This window comes from Chlorocebus sabaeus, chromosome 7 (assembly GCF_047675955.1).
Source record: "Chlorocebus sabaeus isolate Y175 chromosome 7, mChlSab1.0.hap1, whole genome shotgun sequence".
Classification (NCBI taxonomy): Eukaryota; Metazoa; Chordata; class Mammalia; order Primates; family Cercopithecidae; genus Chlorocebus; species Chlorocebus sabaeus.
The window spans coordinates 105076914-105099459 of record NC_132910.1 but is presented as its reverse complement, the minus strand read 5'-3'; the positions used below and the strand labels follow the sequence as shown (position 1 = coordinate 105099459).

The 22546-nt window shown below is 38.6% G+C and overlaps 1 protein-coding gene across 1 annotated transcript in view; it reads left to right on the top strand.

The window, feature by feature from the left end:
• The window catches only part of DCHS2 (dachsous cadherin-related 2), a 272591-nt gene that overhangs the window by 191559 nt on the left and 58486 nt on the right, over positions 1-22546 (top strand). The window contains 3 exon segments of the mRNA XM_073017685.1: positions 1508-1642; positions 1849-2058; positions 8312-9169. Of these exon segments, the coding sequence (XP_072873786.1) occupies positions 1508-1642; positions 1849-2058; positions 8312-9169 (1203 nt within the window).

The window sequence follows — 22546 nt, the reverse complement described above, 5'->3', positions numbered from 1 at the left end:
TATGTAAGAAAATCATATAAAATAATATGCAATGGTGTATATATAATGGGTAACAAAATCATATAAATGTATTCATTCATTTAAAACTTCAAAGATCCGTGTGATCTTTTTGAAGACAGAGGTCACATCTGACTCAGCACTCTCTGTTTGGCACACAGTACTATGCTTGGCACCTGATATTTCTCTCTTTTCTTGAAGAAAAGGAAAGTAGATATAAGATAATATTGTTCTCATTTTTATAAGGTAGGCAGAGATAGGAATAACAAATTTTAACAACCTGGAACTTTAAGAAATTCTGTCTTTGCTATAGAATAGATTATATGATCCTTAGGTTGCCGAAATAATCACAATGATCCTTTAGTAATATCATTAATAATATGCCAATTGCCTAAAAAGAGAATGAAACATTTTGGTGACCTCTGACCATGTCATATCAAATCCATTGGTCCTATGTTATTAGAGTTTTTTCTCGGGGTCATTCCAATGCCTGCGAATTGTATCTCAAATATATTTCTCCTCTGAGTTATATAGTAATAAGATATGTATATTCATTCTTATATAAAACTAGAATTCTGTGTCACTCGTTTCAGCTCTCAGTCCTATATAATATCTGCCAGATCATAATGGAATGAAAATTTACTTTTTAAGACTGGCAAGATGGAAATTTGTAATTGAAGTTTTTTTGTTAAGACCAAAAGAATGCCATTTCATTTTTTATTAAAGTATAACATCATACATTCTGAGTACTGTGTGCACACCTAGATTCTTGTCAGTTAAGAAAAGAACATAGGAAAATAACTGAGAGGAACTTGTGTAAAATGCAAATAAATTACAATGGCATGGGATAAACTCATTAAAATTAATAGTATGAATGATCTTCATACTATTAGTGATGGAAATGACGTGATACTTTTCTCAGGGGAGAAATAAAACCACAAAAATATGGGAAGAATTATTTCCAAAATGCGTAGTAATGTGATACCACATTTCTCACTCTGGATAGCAGACTGAACACTAAGTGGAAAACAAAACAAACAGAAATACATATATAAGCAATTCTAGGTGCTCTCTTCTTGAGGTTGAGAATAAACAGAGTTCTATAACTTAGCACAGGCTTTTAAACAGTGAGTCAATCTGCAGAAATTGTCATTTGTCCTGCAAGCTTACAATTAAGTCATTAAGTCACAATCAGCGGTGTTAGGAGTAATTAGGAATATGTTGTAGAGTTGCACACTCATAAGAAATTTTTTATGGGAAGGAAAAAATTCTAAGCATTCACTGTGGGGAAGTCTCATAAGACTTTTGAAAATCAAGCATTTCAGCCCAGGAGGCTTTTATTTAGCAAGAACAGCCAGAAGAATTTTTCTTTTACCTTAATTTAAAGGCTGTTTGAGAATCTTGCCATTTTCCTCTGTGGCCTAACATGTTCAAAGGAAAAGAAATAGAAAAGAGGATGAATGTATTTCAAATAAATGATTGCTAAGTTTTTCTTTATATTTTTCTTAAGGAGTCAATTCCAAACTTCAGTTTGAAATCATGCCAGGTGCTTCATTTGAATCATTCGAGATAAATTCAGACACTGGAGAGGTAGTGACAACCACCATGCTTGACAGAGAAATTCAAGAAGTCTTCACCCTTCGAGGTAAGGGATTCCTTGACCATGCTTCAAAAAAAACTGGTTCAGTGGTGGAATGTGACATGTTACATTTTGGTGGGGTATTTTTAAATAAAATATTATTTAGTCAGTGCTACCTGATTAGTTTAGCCTGACTTTGTCTAGTTAGAACAAATATATTTTAGGTATGAATCAAAGGCCACAATTCATGCCGTCTTTGTGTTCTATGTCAGTATTAGTACGAGACGGGGGATTCCCTTCATTGTCCAGCACCACAACAATCCTCTGCACTGTTGAAGATGAAAATGATCATGCACCAGAATTTATTGTTTCCAGTTATGACATTGAGGTTCTGGAAAACCAGGAACCAGAGGTTGTCTATACTGTTTTAGCCTCGGATATGGATGTTGGCAATAATAGAGCTGTTGAGTATCACATAATTGGTAAGTTTGTTTGTTTGTTTGTTTGTTTGTTTGTTTAAGACAGAGTCTCACTCTGTCACCCAGGCTGGAGTGCAGTGGCGTGATGGCTCACTGTAACCTTCACCTCCCGGGTTCAAGCAATTCTTGTGCCTCAGCCTTCCAAATTGGTAAGTATTTTTTTTTTTTTTTTTTTTTTTTTTTTTGAGGCGGAGTCTCGCTCTGTCGCCCAGGCTGGAGTGCAGTGGCCGGATCTCAGCTCACCGCAAGCTCCACCTCCCGGGTTCACGCCATTCTCCTGCCTCAGCCTCCCGAGTAGCTGGGACTACAGGCGCCGCCACCGCGCCCGGCTAATTTTTGTATTTTTTAGTAGAGACGGGGTTTCACCGTGTGAGCCAGGATGGTCTCGATCTCCTGACCTCGTGATCCACCCGTCTCGGCCTCCCAAAGTGCTGGGATTACAGGCTTGAGCCACCGCGCCCGGCCGGTAAGTATTTTTGAAGTAAAATTTCCTCCAGGATGCTGACTGAGTTGATACACACTCTGTGTTGATTACTCTATGTTTGATGCCTGTTGCCTTTCTCTACAAAATACACACCCAGTCAGAACTGACTGGTGCCATGAGCTTTCTCTCTACCTCCTTCTCACAGCCACCTTGAACCACTGCTCTCCACATTCTTTAAAAATCTGCCTTTGCAAACTGCTGTGAATTTTCTTCTATGCTAACATTAGTGGATGTAAGGATGGAAAAGATAGTGTGTTTGTATTTTTGTTGCTTTCACGTGATCTGTTTCAATTTTTTTTAAATTTTTCTTTTCTCATAGCCAGATTCTTACTGGGTCATTTCATCCAGTCCCTGTCTTTAGCTACCACTGGGATGCCAACGGCTCCTATCTCTATCTGCATCCTAGATCTAGGTCCCATTAAAGGATATTGTTTTTAAAAGTAAAGTAATAACTCTCATACAAATATAAAAATGGTACCTGCAAATAACTTTTATTTAACTCACTAATTAATGAGTAACCCAAAAAGATGTTAAAATTGTTTCAAGGAGAATTCCAAGAGCCATACATAGGCACACACACACACAAAGCAAATAAGGAATTCTGAAATGCAGAAAAGGTGTATTTGCAAGACATCACTCAGTGGCATTTCACCAGATTTACTTGCATTTCTGTGGACAAGAATCATTTACATTATTATAAGTTTTCAACAATTTACAGAGGGATCAAAAAGGCAGTGAAGATGGAAGACCACTACGATGGCAAAGACACACGGGACACCTGTACCCCACCCTTCTTTCTTCAATGCCAGGACACCTACTCGTCTTGTTCCTCCTATTTCAAATTGTTTCACAATTTCCTGACAGCCCCAAGGACCCGGTCTTTATATCCAACAGCATTGCATTATCAATGTGTCCAAAATGACACATCAGTCTCACCCCCTTTCTACCTCCCCCATCATGGTCTGGGTCCTTCTGCTACTCTCTGCCTGTGATCTTCAGCTATTGTTTTTTGTTTTTTGTTTTTTTTGTTTTTGTTTTTGTTTTTTTTTTGCTTCACTTACTCTTGAAAATGTATGTACCAACACACACATATTTTTATGTTGTCAACTAAACTTTTTCCATAAACTTAAAAAGTAACAAAGGTGTGTTTCCCAGCATATCCTAAATATTGACACATTAAAATAAGACTGTTATATCACCTTTTAAAAGTATTCGATAGAATAAAAAATACCTTAAAAATATATGAAAGGCGGCCAGGCGTGGTGGCTCACACCTGTCATCCCAGCACTTTGGGAGGCTGAGGTGGGCGGATCGCCTGAGGTCAGGAGTTTGAGACCAGCCTGGCCAACATGGTGAAACCCCGTCTCTACTAAAAATATAAAACTTAGCTGGGTGTGGTGGCAGGTGCCTGTAATCCCAGCTACTTGGGAGCCTGAGGCAGGAAAATCGCTTAAACCCGGGGCGCGGAGGTTGCAGTGAGCCAAGATCACGCCATTACACTCCAACTTGGGTGACAAGAGTGAGACTTCGTCTCAAAAAATATATATATGTGTGTGTGTATATATATTTATGTATATTTCATATATATATTTCATATATATGTGTATGTGTGTGTATATATGTGTGTGTATATATATACATATGTATGTGTATATGTATATATGCGTGTGTATATATATACATATGTATGTGTGTATGTATATATATGTGTATATATATGAAAGTCATCCTCCCCTTGTGTTGCCTTCCTCTTTCCTGGCTCTGCATGTCCCTTCATGGTCCCAAAGTCTCCACCTGTTCTGCCCAAGATGAGGCCACCTTCTCAGCCAGGTTGGAAACTGGGAGCTCCTACGGATGGCTGTGGGACTCAGAAATCTCTCCAGGAACAGAGAGCATAACTTGGATTGGCAAAGCTGCCTGCCAAGCCACTATGCCCAGGAAATAGGCTAAAAAGGTGACACAGCAAAGGTGATGGAGGAGCCACACAGGAGATAGGCAGGGTTGTCTGTTAAACCTGCCCTTCCAAAAACAGAACCCAGGCCTAAAATAGCCCCCTGCAACTCGGCAAAGAAGGGAATGAGGTGCCTCAGGGGCAAGGGGAAGGGGATGCTGGCAAGGATGAGAAGAACCCTGCACAAACCAAGACGCCTGCACAGCGCAGTCCCAGGGAGCGCAGGGCACTGGGAATGCCAAGTGAATTGTACCGTTTCATAGTTCACAGACTCTACTGTTTGAAATATGATTTTTTTAAGTTAATAAAAATGTAGAATTTTACTTGTTTTTTTCAATTATATGTATGAACAAGCATTTTCAGTTACATGTTTTGCATTTTTGCTTCTTCAATCAATATTACCTTTCTACATCGTTGCAGAATTTTATCATAATGTAATGGACTTCTCTGCTTAAAGTATTGATCATTTTATTATAATTTTCTACAATTAAAATATGTGGATAAATTTAAAATTTCTAAAAATTTCCAATGAACGTAAGGTCTCAGTTTTGAAAATAATATTAGATTATTGTGACTGTAAGATTAAAATAGCAAAAGTGCATTCCAAATTTTGACAAGTAATAACATAAAAAGTAAAATTGTGTTGTAAATGCATCTCTGAATCAGATTAATGGGTTCCTTTTTCCCAGTGAGTTCATGAATCTGGGAATGCATGTTCCTTTTTGCTAAAATGAGGCAAAGCGGCTGGGTGCAGTGGCTCATGCCTGTAATCCCACCACTTTGGGATGCGGGGGTGGGCGGATCACCTGAAGTCTGGAGTTTTGAGACCAGCCTGACCAGCATAGAGAAACCCCGTCTCTACTAAAAATACAAAATTAGCCGGTGGCGCATGCCCGTAATCCCAGCTACTCGGGAGGCTGAGGCAGGAGAATCACTTGAACCCGGTAGGCGGAGGTTGCGGTGAGCCGAGATCGCGCCATTGCACTCCAGCCTGTGCAACAAGAGTGAAACTCCATCTAAAAAAATAAAAATAAATAAATAAATAAAAAATAAGGCAAAAGGCAAAGGACAGTGCCAAGTCTGTTGCTGTTTCTCTTTGTTACAGATGTAAGCACTGAAAATTCTTGCTCACCTTTTTTAAAATGGAAGTATTGCTACAAAAGTTAATTTAGTACTTGTACGCCTTCTGAGTTATATGCCAAAAAGTTAATGAATAGTCTTTATTTTTTATTTATCTACCACTTGAAAACTTGAATAGGCCCTATAATCTGGTTGATAGCAGAGACCCTCTCCTACTGCAAAAGGATATTTTCCCCAGGCGTTAAAGTCAGTTTTTGTTTTGACATAGAACTTTCAACACTGGGAATTATCACTTTATTTGACAGCCATTTATTTGGGTGAGAGGGAGATTTTCTTTTCTAATTTGCAAGAAGAGTGCTTATAAAGGTGAATGTGGGAAAGATAAATTCCATGATCCCAGGTGCGCTCTCAGGTAGAGCAATTTTAGGAATAAGGATATTTAAATAGAACTTCTGGAGATTACCAAAAAACTACCTGTTTCCAAGTAAATTCCTTAGACAACTTCAAGTAACCCAGCTGTACTCAGCCCTCCTTTTAGAGATGATTGACTGATCTACAAACCCTTTACTTATTGGCCTAAGCCGGGTCATGAATCCTTTCTCCATAACTTCTTATTTTTTCTCTTTAATATCTTTGCAATGTGTTCACTTCCTGCATGCATATATTGTTTCAGATACCCCTTGTTGCACAAGTAGATTACTATGACTCTTAACCTTCCCATTTTCATTTTCCTTTTTTTTTTTTTTTTAAAAAGACAGGCTCTTTCTCTGTCACCAAGGCTGTGCAGTAGTGCAATCACAGCTCACTGCAGCCTCTACCCCCTGCCAGCCTCAAGCAATTCTCCCACCCCAGCCTCCTGAGTAGTGGGGACTACAGGCATATGCCACCATGCCTGAATAACTTAAAAACTTTTTTTTTTTTTTTTTTTTTAAAGAGATGAGGTCTCACTAAGTTGCCCAGGCTGGACTCAAATTCCTGGGCTCAAGCAATCCTCCTGCCTTGGTCTCTAAAAGTGCTGGGATTATAGGAACCATCCTGTTTTCTAATCAAACTTTGACATTGCTGCCTCGATACTATTCTTAACATAGAAATTTGATTCATGACACTTTACTGTCCAAAATCCTTCAGGGGGCTCCCTCGTGGATTTCAGGAGAAACTATAGAATCTTCAGCGGTATACAGAGAGCCCTTCACCATTTACCCTTGCTTACCTCCCAAATTCATGTCTTTCCTCTGCCACTACTGCCAGCCCTTTTCCTACTCTCCACATACAAACACCCAGGAACCCTGTGTTCTAGTCACACCCAAACATTTGCAGCCTGTTCATTCTTACATTCCTAGAACTTCTCACAGGCTCTTTCCTCTGTGAGAGGAACACTCTCTCCAAAACTTGTAGTATGGCTTCCTCCACTTTAGGGGTGAGACTTGATGTCACTGTTTCCAATAAGCATTTCTTGGTCATACTAACATAGGATTATGTGCCCTTTCTCTGTACTTCTCAGAGAAACAGCACCCCTTGGCTAGCACTATCTGTATGCACTAATTTAGCTCTGTACATATGATTTTCACATGGTACTTTAATATCCAAGTATTGACCAGCCTTTCCTTTTAGACGGTAAACTGTTGGAGCTGGAGCTAGGTCATGTCTTACTCCCTTCGTATGTGTGATCTCAAGCACAAACTTGACACATACTAGGTGCTCATCAAATGTTTGCTGAATGAATGAATCACTTTATCAACCACAAATACTACAGAAATGTGGGTTTGTCCAATCATCTCTACTTTTGGTGTAAATTAACTATGCCTCATGAATACAAATGCAGGGCCCGCTCCTCCTCCCTAAAACTACCTATTGCTGTTGTTTCCTCTGAATACCATTCTACTTGGTCCTCATATGCCTCTGATATGCAGACTCTATTAAGTTCCCACACTATTGGTCCTGCTCTTCATCCAAGAATATGACTGGCAAGTATTTAACCACATTTCTCCTCACTAATTTTCAGGGTTATTTAAAAATGTCTTTGAAAGCTTTTTGTCCCTGTGTTCAATTTTAAGTTTTATTCTACTCGATACTGTGGAATATAATAAAGGGCAGATTTTTTAAAGGAATAGATGAATAGAACATTGCCTTATTTATGTTTTGGAAGAAATAGGCAATTGTCCAACTAACTCTAACCAAAGTGTTACGATTCATGGACAAAATACTGTGGACATGTAGAAGGGAAGGCTTACTGCAATAGTATAACAGACATGAAATCTGTAGTGGGTAATATTTGGGAAAATAACTACAAATCAAATCTGTTCATTTCTGATTGATATCTTAAAAAAGGACATTATATTCTGTTTCTTATCCCCAACTCCTATTGTTTTGTATTAAATAAAACATTCATCTTTATCCTCTTATGAGGAAAAAGATATTAAAATTAAAAGTTGTAGATGCACACAAAAAAATCATACGGCTGCAAATCAGCGAAAGCAAGTGTTCTAATTATTGACTGATTAAAGATAGGCATTGAATCATATTATTCTGTTTATCCCCTCAATAGAATAGAAGTTTCATGAGGGCAGAGCCTTTATCATGTTTACTGTTATATCCCCAATATTTACAGAAGTGCTAAGATACAATATAATTGGGAGTAAATATATTTTTGAATGAATGTATAAATGAATACCATAGACAGTGCTAGCAAAGAGCTGCTACTTTTTCAATTCAGATGAATTTGGAATTGTTTTCTTTAATAGATGGAAATACCGATGAGTACTTTGCTATAAATGAGATGTCAGGAGAACTCTCAACCACTCGTGCTTTGGACCGGGAACAAGTCAGCAATTTTACCCTTGCCATTCTGTGCTCTGACCTGGGAGATCCGCCTAGGAGCTCTGTAATACACCTGCAAGTTAGAGTTTTGGATGCCAATGACCACAGTCCTTCTTTTCCCACACTTTATTACCAGTTCTCTGTGAGAGAAGATGCTGAAGTGGGAACAGTGGTTTTTGTGCTTTCAGCTGTGGACAAGGATGAAGGCCTGAATGGGCAAACTGAGTATTTTCTGACTGATGAGGCTTCTGATGCATTCACCATTGATCCTATGTCAGGCACATTGAGAACCAGCAACACCCTCGACCGTGAAGCCAGATCTCAGCATACATTTAGTGCTGTGGCCAGAGACTGTAGCATCCAGGGTTCACGAAGCACTACTGTAATTATAAAAGTATGTGTCACTGATGTTAATGACAATGATCCAGTTTTGGAACAAAACCCTTTTGATGTGTTTCTTTCCCCCCAGTCGCCTACAAACCAGACAACTGTCATTGTGAGAGCCGATGACCCAGACTTGGGGCCCAACGGAACTGTGGTTTTTAGTTTTGCAAAGACTCAGTCAATGTTTTCTATTGATAAACATACAGGAGAAATTCAATTTCAGCAAAATCCATCTTCAGAATACTTCCCTATCTGGCTGCAGTTAAAAGTTACAGACCAGGGTGTTCCAGCCAGGACAACCACAGGTCTCTTGGTCATCCACATGGAAGGAGAAGATGTAAAGATTTCCTTCAGCCACCATCTGTATAAAGGGCTCGTGACTGAAAATTGTGAGGCAGGTGAGTGTCCCTTCAAGTTTTTCATATATCGTACTTGTTTTGGCAAAATACTTAGAGTACGGATTATACTACAAGAGTGCCACTGTGCATTCAGTTATACATTTTTTGGTTCAATGCCTATTCTTGATATTGGAATAAACGTGGTTAAGAGGAACCTGGTCTGAGATTAAATGTCAGGGCAGAAGACGGTGAGGACCAAATTCCTTCTGACCTCTAAAGGAGGGCCCTCCCATTAAAGATTCAGTTAGAAAAGCTAATAAATAAATGGATGGGGAGCCTTTAATCTCATATTCTTACTGTGTTTTCTTGACCTCTTGTCAGAGTTGTTCTTAGTTCCCTTATGTTTGGAATTACTTAATTAAATTTAGCTTTTATCTTTTTAATAGAACTTACTCTAAAAATTTCTTTATTAAATATCACACATAAAAAAGGCTAGAAATACTTCTGGAAATAATATAAGCATGTATCCATAAATATCCAGGTAAGTGTATATGTCAAGACCTCTGAAGCAATAGGTTGGGACCTCTCTTGGAAGAGCAAATATAACCTGTGAAGGGCATAAGTCTGAGTTTAGAGGTGAGCTAAAAGTTGCAAGTGTAACAGGAAAGAGAAAGGCCAAAGGAAAGGATGACAGTTAAGGAGGCTGTTGAAACTGACTAGATGTAATTAATCTACACCTGGGTCAGCAGGGTTTCTTGGGCCCCTGTGAAAAACAGTGACAACATCATAAAATATTGATTGACATTTCAAGCTGGCTGATGCTTTGCTTGGAACATGAACTCATTACAAACTGCCAGATCATATTTTAGACACCAGAAGATTATTTTTCCTCGTTTGTTCAATATTTTTGCTTTCAAATTCCCGAATTCTAGTGGTTTTAAAAGATTATAAATCTACCTACCAGTGTTAGAATAGCCTTGATATCAATTATTTAATAACATTGTATAGCTGCCAGCATTATTTTCTCCCCAAATACGCCTGCAATTTTAACCTTTATTTACAACGGAAAAATACATGCCTATCAGAAGCTTCAGTTTTCGGTGGGCCACTCACATTTGATCTATGAGTAGGCACCACTTGGCATCCTGAGTGAATTATTTTTGGTATTATCATAAATTTTCATCACTCCAAACTACTTTTAACATTTTCTTGTTCTTTTAAGAAAACAAAAAATTAAAAGGTAAAACAAATAACTCCAATGTATTGTTATTTGTTTAACATTTCTTTGTTGGAAAGCCCGCAAGTTCAGCTTTTGATTAATGTTGTATTCATCTATTAACAATATTAAACTTAGCACCTCAATTGTTTAAAATAATGTAGAGTTTCTATTTTAAAATCAGCCTTTTGGTTGGTAAAATTTCTTTAAGAGTCAGTCATGAATGTTCACTTCATCATAGGAAGAGGCACTCTAGAATTTCTGGTAAGACACAGGCTGGCCCCATAGCAGTGTGACAAGAAAAGTTAACATCCAAGTGACTCCCTACTCTTTACTTTGAATGCTCCCCTCCTGACTACCCCTTTCCCCTGCATTTCCAAGCCAGATTAGAGAGAGAGAATGTAACTGTTCTGAATCTCTTAAAAGTTAAGGATAAACCACTTGGTTGCCCACGATGTTTCACTCCACTAAACAATTTAAATGAATCTCCTAGAAACCAGCTTTTATTTCTTTGGTTTCATTTCCAGTGCTTTCGCTGTCATGATAAGAATGAGCAGCAACCATAGTCCATGATGTGGACTGTTCACAACTTTATGCATTTCATTGAATTGCCAGGAGGGGAGACATTGAAATTATGAATGATATTGATACCCCACTTAAAAGTAAATACTCAGACCTTGAAAATGAAATAAAATTAAAACCTGATGACACATGGATGCAGTCTCACTACTCAAATGTATTCAGTATTGTACAATACATAAATTAGATCTTGATGTTTTGGATGAAAAACCCTTTTTCCAGCTCTTTGGCAGTCGATCTGTTGAATTCAGGCTCCACTTTTGGTAAGGCTGGGCACATGTGTATTAGAGTGTGAAACTCGTGACACTAGTTAGTGTAGCTGAGTGGGTCCGCCTCTGTCATGGCTCTACTGGACATATTCTCTTTGATGACTTTCTCACCGGGATACTGTAAAGATTAAATCAAGTTTTAAGAGGATACTAGTCATTGCTTTCTTTGGTTGCTATTTTTGTCATCTTCCTGTCTGATATCTAAAGTTAGCTGGGTATAAATTCTCACCAGAGCAAACAGTTGTTACACAACAATTATATTACAACAATGAACTACTTGTGGTTGTTAGGGGCCTACAGTATGTCTTACTTTGTCTTCAAACCAGATAAGAATGATACTTTCCAAGAATGAATTATGATGAATTTCTCCATAAACACAGTGTTATTCTCAGCTTTGGAACGTGTGAATGTTTCCACATATGAATTCCTATGATAATGAAAAAGGGAAGCAAGTGTTAATCTGTCATTCCTATTTTGTTATTTAGGGACAGTCTCATATTTTGGTATAAATTCATTGTATTGAGCATTATCTAACTAGCCATATACAATGGTATGGAATTTAATCACTTTACTTATGACTCCAAGATGGCTCTGGAGGAGAAAGAGAAACGTCTTATTCTCAGAAAAAGGTACATACTTCACAAAGCAGTTGTGAATCTTTGCAAATTCACCCAAGTCCCACATCTGGCTCTTAGCCATACAGACACCAGACCTTATTTGATTAACTCACCAAGGAGTTCCTTTCCCCAGGAGTGGAAACTTTTTCATCAATATAAAAGAGATTGATGTATACACCATGCCAGTTTTGTTATTTATTTGGTGAGCTGTGATTGTTATGTAGATTACAATAGTCATATTAGAATGACCAGTTTTCCCTTTCTAGGAATAAAAGGCACAAGAAGCCAAATTGTGATCAGAAAGTTACTTGCTAATCCTCAATAATTAGGAGCAGGATGTCATTCAAGTGTTGAGTATCATCAGCCTACATTACTCTTTCCTCAGGCAGAGTTTACATAGCACTGCCAAGTTGGATTTTATGATGCCTTCATTGACTCTCTGGGCTCCCATTACTCACCAGTTTCCTTTTGATTTACACATTCCTTGTTGGTATCTTAGCGCCTCTGTCAAGGCTTCAGCCCTGAAAGCCACTTATGATTTTTTATGAGGATTTTGCATAACTCTGCTCTAAACTGTTCTGCTTTATTTATAAACGTAAAAGGGTTAATATTTTGGAACCATATTAATACTTTTTTCTGTTACCTATCTGTGGATAAGACCTTCCACCTATTCTACATAACACATCCATTTGCTGTGGATAGCATTAGGACTACTATAGTGGGAGTACAAAAAGAGGATGGTCTGCCTTTGATAAACAAAATAGTGAGTGGGGCTCATAAAAATATTGGATCAAGCATCAACAAAATCAACTAATTTTGTGTGCATGTCAGCTGTACTGTTTAAAACTGTAACTCTGCTTCATACATCTTTAACTCTTGAAGGACACTCATCAGTATTCCTGAGGATGCCCCCCATGGTTTTTCTCCTTCCCCAACATGCTTCCTATTAAATGTTGACTATGTACTTGGTATGTTATACACAATATTCAATTTTAAGGGGCCTTGAACATCTATTCATTTAGTCTTTTAAAAGGTGGTTTTGATGATCAAATGAGCACTTGTAATCTCTAAAGCATTTCGCCATCACCATTACCAGCAGTTGTAAGTCTAAGATATGAAGAAGAAAGTGCAGCCAGACCCTGTGGATAGCAGAGCCAGAGGATGTTTGCTTCTAGTGGGTAGTCCCCAAATGTTTATTGATATCATTTTACCATTTAATCATTACTTCTAAGATAACAAAAGGCATATATATGCACAAATGAAAAAAAAAAAAGAAAAAAACTCATGAGGTGAGTCTGAAATAACAAGTCCGTGTATTAAATATAGAGGATAAGGCAATAAAGGAATGGCACTAAAAGCAAAATAAGGTGCTTGGAGAGTCTAGAGAGGAAGTTCTGAGAAGTAAATTTGCTCTGTTGAAATTGTTCAGGATTTGGGCCAAGAATAGATACCAGCAGCCCAGGTTTTCCAATGTGAATTCTGGAGTCAGCTGTGGCTTCTTATAGGAATTCCTCATAGCTAAATGGAACAACTTGGGAGGGAATTGAGACTTTGGGAGATTCAATAGAGATTTATTTTAAAAGCCAGAATATAGTGAAGTGCAGAGAGAAAAAGTGAAATCAGTCCCTGAAATCAGACAGAGACATCAGTTTATATTTCACAAGATTTTCCTATGAAGGGAAAGAAAGGAAAGTGGCAATAGCTTGAAGAACCCTGAGGAATCAGAGGGTTATTTTGTTCTGTTTCTGAAAGTAGGTGAAGGTTTCAGTATTTGTCATTTATAGCACTGGAAAATTTACAAGAAACTTTCATTTTTTTATTGTAGAAAATTTGTTTTTATACATTTTAAAAAATTTTAATGTTTAATTTCTTCAGGTATGTAGTAGGTATATATATTTATGGGGTACATGAGATATTTTGATACAGACATGCCATGTATGATAATCACATCAGGCTAAATGGAGTATCCATCTCCTCAAGCATGTATCCTTTCTTTGTGTTGCAAACAATCCAGTTATACTCTTAGCTAATTTTACATGTAAAATAAATTATTGTTGATGGTAGGAACCCTATTGTGCTATCAAATACCAGACCTTACTCATTCTATCTAACTATATTTTTATACCCATTAACCATTCCCATTTCCCCTCTAACCTCCCATTACCCTCCCCAGCTTCTGGTAACCATCCTTCTTCTATTTCCATTAGTTCAATTATTATAATTTTTAGCCCCCACAAATAGGTGAGAAAATGTGAAGTTTTTCTGTCAGTGCCTGGCTTATTTCACTTAACATAATGACCTCCAGTTCCATCCATGTTGTTGCAAATGACTGGGTCTCATTCTTTTTTTATGGCTGAATGTTACTCTATTGTGTATGTGTATCACATTTTCTTTATCCATTCACTTGTTGATGGACGCTTAGGTTGCTTCCAAATCTTGGCTATTGTGAACAGTGCTGCAATAAACATGGGAGTGCAGATATCTCTTCAATATACTGATTTTTCTCTTTTGAGTATATACCTAACAGTGTGATTTCTGGATCACATGATAGCTCTAATTTTAGTTTTTTGAGGAACCTCCACACTGTTATTTATTTATAGTGGTTGAGCTAACTTACATTCCCACCAACAACATATAAGGATTCCATTTTCTCAACATCCTCACTAGCATTTGTTTTTTCCTGTCTTTTGGATATAAACCATTTTAAATTAGGTGAGATGATATTTCATTGTAGTTTTCTGATTCGCATTTCTGTGATAATCAATGGTGTTGAGCACCTTTTCTTTTAACTGTTTGCCATTTGTTTGTCTTCTTTTTTTTTTTTTTTTTCCTGTATTCTTTTTTTTTTTTTTTCTTTTTTTTTAATTTATTTATTATTATTAAACTTCAAGTTGTAGGGTACATGTGCACAACGTGCAGGTTTGCTACATATGTATACTTGTGCCATGTTGGTGTGCTGCACCCATCAACTCGTCATTTACATCAGGTATAACTCCCAATGCAATCCCTCCCCCCTCCCCCCTCCCCATGATAGGCCCCAGTGTGTGATGTTCCCCTTCCCGAGTCCAAGTGATCTCATTGTTCAGTTCCCACCTACGAGTGAGAACATGCGGTGTTTGGTTTTCTGTTCTTGTGATAGTTTGCTAAGAATGATGGTTTCCAGCTGCATCCATGTCCCTACAAAGGACACAAACTCATCCTTTTTTATGGCTGCATAGTATTCCATGGTGTATATGTGCCACATTTTCTTAATCCAATCTGTCACTGATGGACATTTGGGTTGATTCCAAGTCTTTGCTATTGTGAATAGTGCTGCAATAAACATACGTGTGCATGTGTCCTTATAGCAGCATAATTTATAATCCTTTGGGTATATACCCAGTAATGGGATGGCTGGGTCATATGGTACATCTAGTTCTAGATCCTTGAGGAATCGCCACACTGCTTTCCATAATGGTTGAACTAGTTTACAATCCCACCAACAGTGTAAAAGTGTTCCTATTTCTCCACATCCTCTCCAGCACCTGTTGTTTCCTGACTTTTTAATGATCGCCATTCTAACTGGTGTGAGATGGTATCTCATTGTGGTTTTGATTTGCATTTCTCTGATGGCCAGTGATGATGAGCATTTTTTCATGTGTCTGTTGGCTGTATGAATGTCTTCTTTTGAGAAATGTCTGTTCATATCCTTTGCCCACTTTTGGATGGGGTTGTTTGTTTTTTTCTTGTAAATTTGTTTGAGTTCTTTGTAGGTTCTGGATATTAGCCCTTTGTCAGATGAGTAGATTGCAAAAATTTTCTCCCATTCTGTAGGTTGTCTGCTCACTCTGATGGTAGTTTCTTTTGCTGTGCAGAAGCTCTTTAGTTTGATGAGATCCCATTTGTCAATTTTGGCTTTTGCTGCCGTTGCTTTTGGTGTTTTAGACATGAAGTCTTTGCCCATGCCTATGTCCTGAATGGTACTACCTAGGTTTTCCTCTAGGATTTTTATGGTATTAGGTCTAACATTTAAGTCTCTAATCCATCTTGAATTAATTTTCGTATAAGGAGTAAGGAAAGGGTCCAGTTTCAGCTTTCTACTTATGGCTAGCCAGTTTTCCCAGCACCATTTATTAAATAGGGAATCCTTTCCCCATTTCTTGTTTCTCTCAGGTTTGTCAAAGATCAGATGGCTGTAGATGTGTGGTATTATTTCTGAGGACTCTGTTCTGTTCCATTGGTCTATATCTCTGTTTTGGTACCAGTACCATGCTGTTTTGGTTACTGTAGCCTTGTAGTATAGTTTGAAGTCAGGTAGCGTGATGCCTCCAGCTTTGTTCTTTTGACTTAGGATTGTCTTGGAGATGCGGGCTCTTTTTTGGTTCCATATGAACTTTAAAGCAGTTTTTTCCAATTCTGTGAAGAAGCTCATTGGTAGCTTGATGGGGATGGCATTGAATCTATAAATTAGCTTGGGCAGTAAGGCCATTTTCACGATATTGATTCTTCCTATCCATGAGCATGGTATGTTCTTCCATTTGTTTGTGTCCTCTTTGATTTCACTGAGCAGTGGTTTGTAGTTCTCCTTGAAGAGGTCCTTTACATCCCTTGTAAGTTGGATTCCTAGGTATTTTATTCTCTTTGAAGCAATTGTGAATGGAAGTTCATTCCTGATTTGGCTCTCTGTTTGACTGTCACTGGTGTATAAGAATGCTTGCGATTTTTGCACATTAATTTTGTATCCTGAGACTTTGCTGAAGTTGCTGATCAGCTTAAGGAGATTTTGGGCTGAGACAATGGGGTTTTCTAAATATACAATCATGTCGTCTGCAAACAGGGACAATTTGACTTCTTCTTTTCCTAACTGAATCCCCTTGATTTCTTTCTCTTGCCTGATTGCCCTAGCCAGAACTTCCAACACTATGTTGAATAGGAGTGGTGAGAGAGGGCATCCCTGTCTTGTGCCAGTTTTCAAAGGGAATTTTTCCAGTTTTTGCCCATTCAGTATGATATTGGCTGTGGGTTTGTCATAAATAGCTCTTATGATTTTGAGGTACGTTCCATCAATACCGAATTTATTGAGCGTTTTTAGCATGAAGGGCTGTTGAATTTTGTCAAAAGCCTTTTCTGCATCTATTGAGATAATGATGTGGTTCTTGTCTTTGGTTCTGTTTATATGCTGGATTATGTTTATTGATTTGCGAATGTTGAACCAGCCTTGCATCCCAGGGATGAAGCCCACTTGATCATGGTGGATAAGCTTTTTGATGTGCTGCTGAATCCGGTTTGCCAGTATTTTATTGAGGATTTTTGCATCGATGTTCATCAGGGATATTGGTCTAAAATTCTCTTTTTTTGTTGTGTCTCTGCCAGGCTTTGGTATCAGGATGATGTTGGCCTCATAAAATGAGTTAGGGAGGATTCCCTCTTTTTCTATTGATTGGAATAGTTTCAGAAGGAATGGTACCAGCTCCTCCTTGTACCTCTGGTAGAATTCAGCTGTGAATCCATCTGGTCCTGGACTTTTTTTGGTTGGTAGGCTATTAATTATTGCCTCAATTTCAGAGCCTACTATTGGTCTATTCAGGGATTCAACTTCTTCCTGGTTTAGTCTTGGAAGAGTGTAAGTGTCCAGGAAATTATCCATTTCTTCTAGATTTTCCAGTTTATTTGCGTAGAGGTGTTTATAGTATTCTCTGATGGTAGTTTGTATTTCTGTGGGGTCGGTGGTGATATCCCCTTTATCATTTTTAATTGCGTCGATTTGATTCTTCTCTCTTTTCTTCTTTATTAGTCTTGCTAGTGGTCTGTCAATTTTGTTGATCTTTTCAAAAAACCAACTCCTGGATTCATTGATTTTTTGGAGGGTTTTTTGTGTCTCTATCTCCTTCAGTTCTGCTCTGATCTTAGTTATTTCTTGCCTTCTGCTAGCTTTCGAACGTGTTTGCTCTTGCTTCTCTAGTTCTTTTAATTGCGATGTTAGAGTGTCAATTTTAGATCTTTCCTGCTTTCTCTTGTGGGCATTTAGTGCTATAAATTTCCCTCTACACACTGCTTTAAATGTGTCCCAGAGATTCTGGTATGTTGTATCTTTGTTCTCATTGGTTTCAAAGAACATCTTTATTTCTGCCTTCATTTCGTTATGTACCCAGTAGTCATTCAGGAGCAGGTTGTTCAGTTTCCATGTAGTTGAGCGGTTTTGATTGAGTTTCTTAGTCCTGAGTTCTAATTTGATTGCACTGTGGTCTGAGAGACAGTTTGTTATAATTTCTGTTCTTGTACATTTGCTGAGGAGTGCTTTACTTCCGATTACGTGGTCAATTTTGGAGTAAGTACGATGTGGTGCTGAGAAGAATGTATATTCTGTTGATTTGGGGTGGAGAGTTCTATAGATGTCTATTAGGTCTGCTTGCTGCAGAGATGAGTTCAATTCCTGGATATCCTTGTTAACTTTCTGTCTCGTTGATCTGTCTAATGTTGACAGTGGAGTGTTGAAGTCTCCCATTATTATTGTATGGGAGTCTAAGTCTCTTTGTAAGTCTCTAAGGACTTGCTTTATGAATCTGGGTGCTCCTGTATTGGGTGCATATATATTTAGGATAGTTAGCTCTTCCTGTTGAATTGATCCCTTTACCATTATGTAATGTCCTTCTTTGTCTCTTTTGATCTTTGATGGTTTAAAGTCTGTTTTATCAGAGACTAGTATTGCAACCCCCACTTTTTTTTGTTCTCCATTTGCTTGGTAAATCTTCCTCCATCCCTTTATTTTGAGCCTATGTCTGTCTCTGCGTGTCAGATGGGTCTCCTGAATACAGCAGACTGATGGGTCTTGACTCTTTATCCAGTTTGCCAGTCTGTGTCTTTTAATTGGAGCATTTAGTCCATTTACATTTAAGGTTAAGATTGTTATGTGTGAACTTGATCCTGCCATTATGATATTAACTGGTTATTTTGCTCGTTAGTTGATGCAGTTTCTTCCTAGCCTTGATGGTCTTTACATTTTGGCATGTTTTTGCAATGACTGGTACCGGTTGTTCCTTTCCATGTTTAGTGCTTCCTTCAGGGTCTCTTGTAAGGCAGGCCTAGTGGTGACAAAATCTCTAAGCATTTGCTTATCTGTAAAGGATTTTATTTCTCCTTCACTTATGAAACTTAGTTTGGCTGGATATAAAATTCTGGGTTTAAAATTCTTTTCTTTAAGAATGTTGAATATTGGCCCCCACTCTCTTCTGGCTTGAAGAGTTTCTGCCGAGAGATCTGCTGTTAGTCTGATGGGCTTCCCTTTGTGGGTAACCCGACCTTTCTCTCTGGCTGCCCTTAAGATTTTTTCCTTCATTTCAACTTTGGTGAATCTGGCAATTATGTGCCTTGGAGTTGCTCTTCTCGAGGAGTATCTTTGTGGCGTTCTCTGTATTTCCTGGATTTGAATGTTGGCCTGCCCTACTAGGTTGGGGAAGTTCTCCTGGATGATATCCTGAAGAGTGTTTTCCAACTTGGTTCCATTTTCCCCGTCACTTTCAGGCACCCCAGTCAGACGTAGATTTGGTCTTTTTACATAATCCCATACTTCTTGCAGGCTTTGTTCATTTCTTTTTCTTCTTTTTTCTTTTGGTTTCTCTTCTCGCTTCATTTCATTCATTTGATCCTCCATCGCTGACATTCTTTCTTCCAGTTGATCGAGACGGTTACTGAAGCTTGTGCATTTGTCACGTACTTCTCGTGCCATGGTTTTCGTCTCTTTCATTTCGTTTGTGAGCTTCTCTGCATTAATTACTCTAGCCATCAATTCTTCCACTTTTTTTTCAAGATTTTTAGTTTCTTTGCGCTGGGTACGTAATTCCTCCTTTAGCTCTGAGAAATTTGATGGACTGAAGCCTTCTTCTCTCATGTCGTCGAAGTCATTCTCCGTCCAGCTTTGATCCGTTGCTGGCGATGAGCTGCGCTCCTTTGCCGGGGGAGATGCGCTCTTATTTTTTGAATTTCCAGCTTTTCTGCCCTGCTTTTTCCCCATCTTTGTGGTTTTATCTGCCTCTGGTCTTTGATGATGGTGATGTACTGATGGGGTTTTGGTGTAGGTGTCCTTCCTGTTTGATAGCTTTCCTTCTAACAGTCAGGATCCTCAGCTGTAGGTTGTAGCTGTAGGAGATTGCTTGAGGTCCACTCCAGACCCTGTTTGCCTGGGTATCAGCAGCAGAGGCTGCAGAAGATAGAATATTTCTGAACAGCGAGTGTACCTGTCTGATTCTTGCTTTGGAATCTTCCTCTCAGGGGTGTACTCCACCCTGTGAGGTGTGGGGTGTCAGACTGCCCCTAGTGGGGGATGTCTCCCAGTTAGGCTACTCAGGGGTCAGGGACCCACTTGAGCAGGGAGTCTGTCCCTTCTCAGATCTCAACCTCCGTGTTGGGAGATCCACTGCTCTCTTCAAAGCTGTCAGACAGAGTCGTTTGCGTCTGCAGAGCTGCTGCGTTTGTTATTATTTATTGTGCCCTGTCCCCAGAGGTGGAGTCTACAGAGACAGGCAGGTTTCCTTGAGCTGCTGTGAGCTCCACCCAGTTCGAGCTTCCCAGCAGCTTTGTTTACCTACTTAAGCCTCAGCAATGGCGGGCGCCCCTCCCCCAGCCTCGCTGCTGCCTTGCCGGTAGATCACAGACTGCTGTGCTAGCAATGAGGGAGGCTCCGTGGGTGTGGGACACTCCCGGCCAGGTGTGGGATATGATCTCCTGGTGTGCCTGTCTGCTTAAAGCGCAGTATTGGGGTGGGAGTTACCCGATTTTCCAGGTGTTGTGTGTCTCAGTTCCCCTGGCTAGGAAAAGGGATTCCCTTCCCCCTTGCGCTTTCCAGGTGAGGCAATGCCTCGCCCTGCTTCAGCTCTCGCTGGTCGGGCTGCAGCAGCTGACCAGCACCGATCGTCTGGCACTCCCCAGTGAGATGAACCCAGTACCTCAGTTGAAAATGCAGAAATCGCCGGTCTTCTGTGTCGCTCGCGCTGGGAGTTGGAGACTGGAGCTGTTCCTATTCGGCCATCTTGCTCCGCCCCTCCATTTGTTTGTCTTCTTTTGAGAGATGTCTATTTGGGTGTTTTGCCCATGTTTTAATTGGATGATTAGATTTTCTTCCAAGAAGTTGTTTGAGCTTCTTATACATTCTGGTTATTAATCCTTTGTCAGATAGATAGTTTGAAAGTATTTTCTCCCTTCCTGTGGGTTGTCTCTTCACTTTTCTGATTGTTTCCTTTGCCGTGCAGAAGATTTTTAACTTGATACGGTCTCATTTTTCTTTTTTTGCTTTGATTGCTTGTGTTTGTGGGGCACTAAAGACATCTACTCCCATTCCAATCTCCTAGAGAGTTTCCCCAATGTTTTCTTTTAGTGGTTTTATAGTTTGAGGTCTTAAGTTTAAATCTTTAATCCATTTTGATTTAATTTTTGTATGTGGTGAGACGTAGGGGTCTAGTTTTATTGTTTTGCACATGGATATCCAGTTATCCCAGCACCATTTATTGAAGAGGCTGTTCTTTCTCCAGTGTATGTTCTTGGCACCTTTGTGAAAAATGAGTTTACTGTAGATTTCCGGATTTGTTTCTGGATTCTCTATTCTGTTTCATTGGTTTATGTGTTTGTTTTTATGCCAGATCCATGCTCTTTTGTTACTATAGTTCTGTAGTATAATTTGAAGCCAGGTAATGTGATTCCCTTCGTTTTGTTGTTTTTGCTCAGGATAGCTTTGACTATTATGGGTCTTTTGTAATTTCATATAGATTTTAGATTTTTTCTCTCTATTTCTGTGAGGAATGTCATTGGTATTTGGTAGAGATTGCATTGAATCTGTAGGTTGCTTTTGGTAGTATGGACATTTTAAGAATATTGATTCTTCCAATCCATGAACATGGAATATCTTTTCCTTTTTTGTGAAGCCTCCTCAATTCCTTTCATCAGTGTTTTATAGTTTTCATTGCAGAAGTCTTTCACTTATTTGGTTAAGTTAATTCCTAGGTATTTTATTTTATTTTATTTTATTTGCAGCTATTGTAAGTGAGATTACTTTCTTGTTTCTTTTTCAGATTGTTTGCTGCTGGCATGGCAATATGCCATGAATTTTTGTATGTTGATTTTGTATCCTGCAACTTTACGGAATTTGTTTATCAGTTCTAATAGTTTTTTGGAGGAGTCTTTAGGTTTTTCCAAATATAAGATCATATCATCTGCAAACAAGAATAATTTGACTTCTTCATTTCCAATTTGGATATCCTTTATTTCTTTCTCTTTTCTGGTTTCTCTGTTTTGCTGAGGTATGTTTCTTCTATACTCAGTTTGTTGAAGGTATTTATCATGAAGGGATGTTGAATTTCATCAAATGCTTTTTCGGCATGACTTGAAATAATCATATGGTCCTTTATTTTGTTGACATGATGTATCACATTGATTGGTTTATGTAAGTTGAACCATCCTTGCATCCTTGGGATGAATCCCACTTGGTCATGATGAATGATCTTTCTAATGTGTTGTTGAATTGGTTTGCTCGTATTTTGTTGAGGATTTTTGCATCAGTCTTCATCAGAGATATGGCCGTTACTTTTCTCTTTTTTTGATGTCTCTTAGTCTGATTTTGGTATGAAGATAACAATGACCTGGTAGAATGAGTTTGATAGTATTCCCTCTTGCTCTATTTTTTGAAATGGTTTGAGTGGGATAGGTGTTAGTTCTTCTGTAAATGTTTGGTAAAATACAGCAGTAAAGTCATCAGGTCCTGGGATTTTCTGGCAGACTTTTTATTACA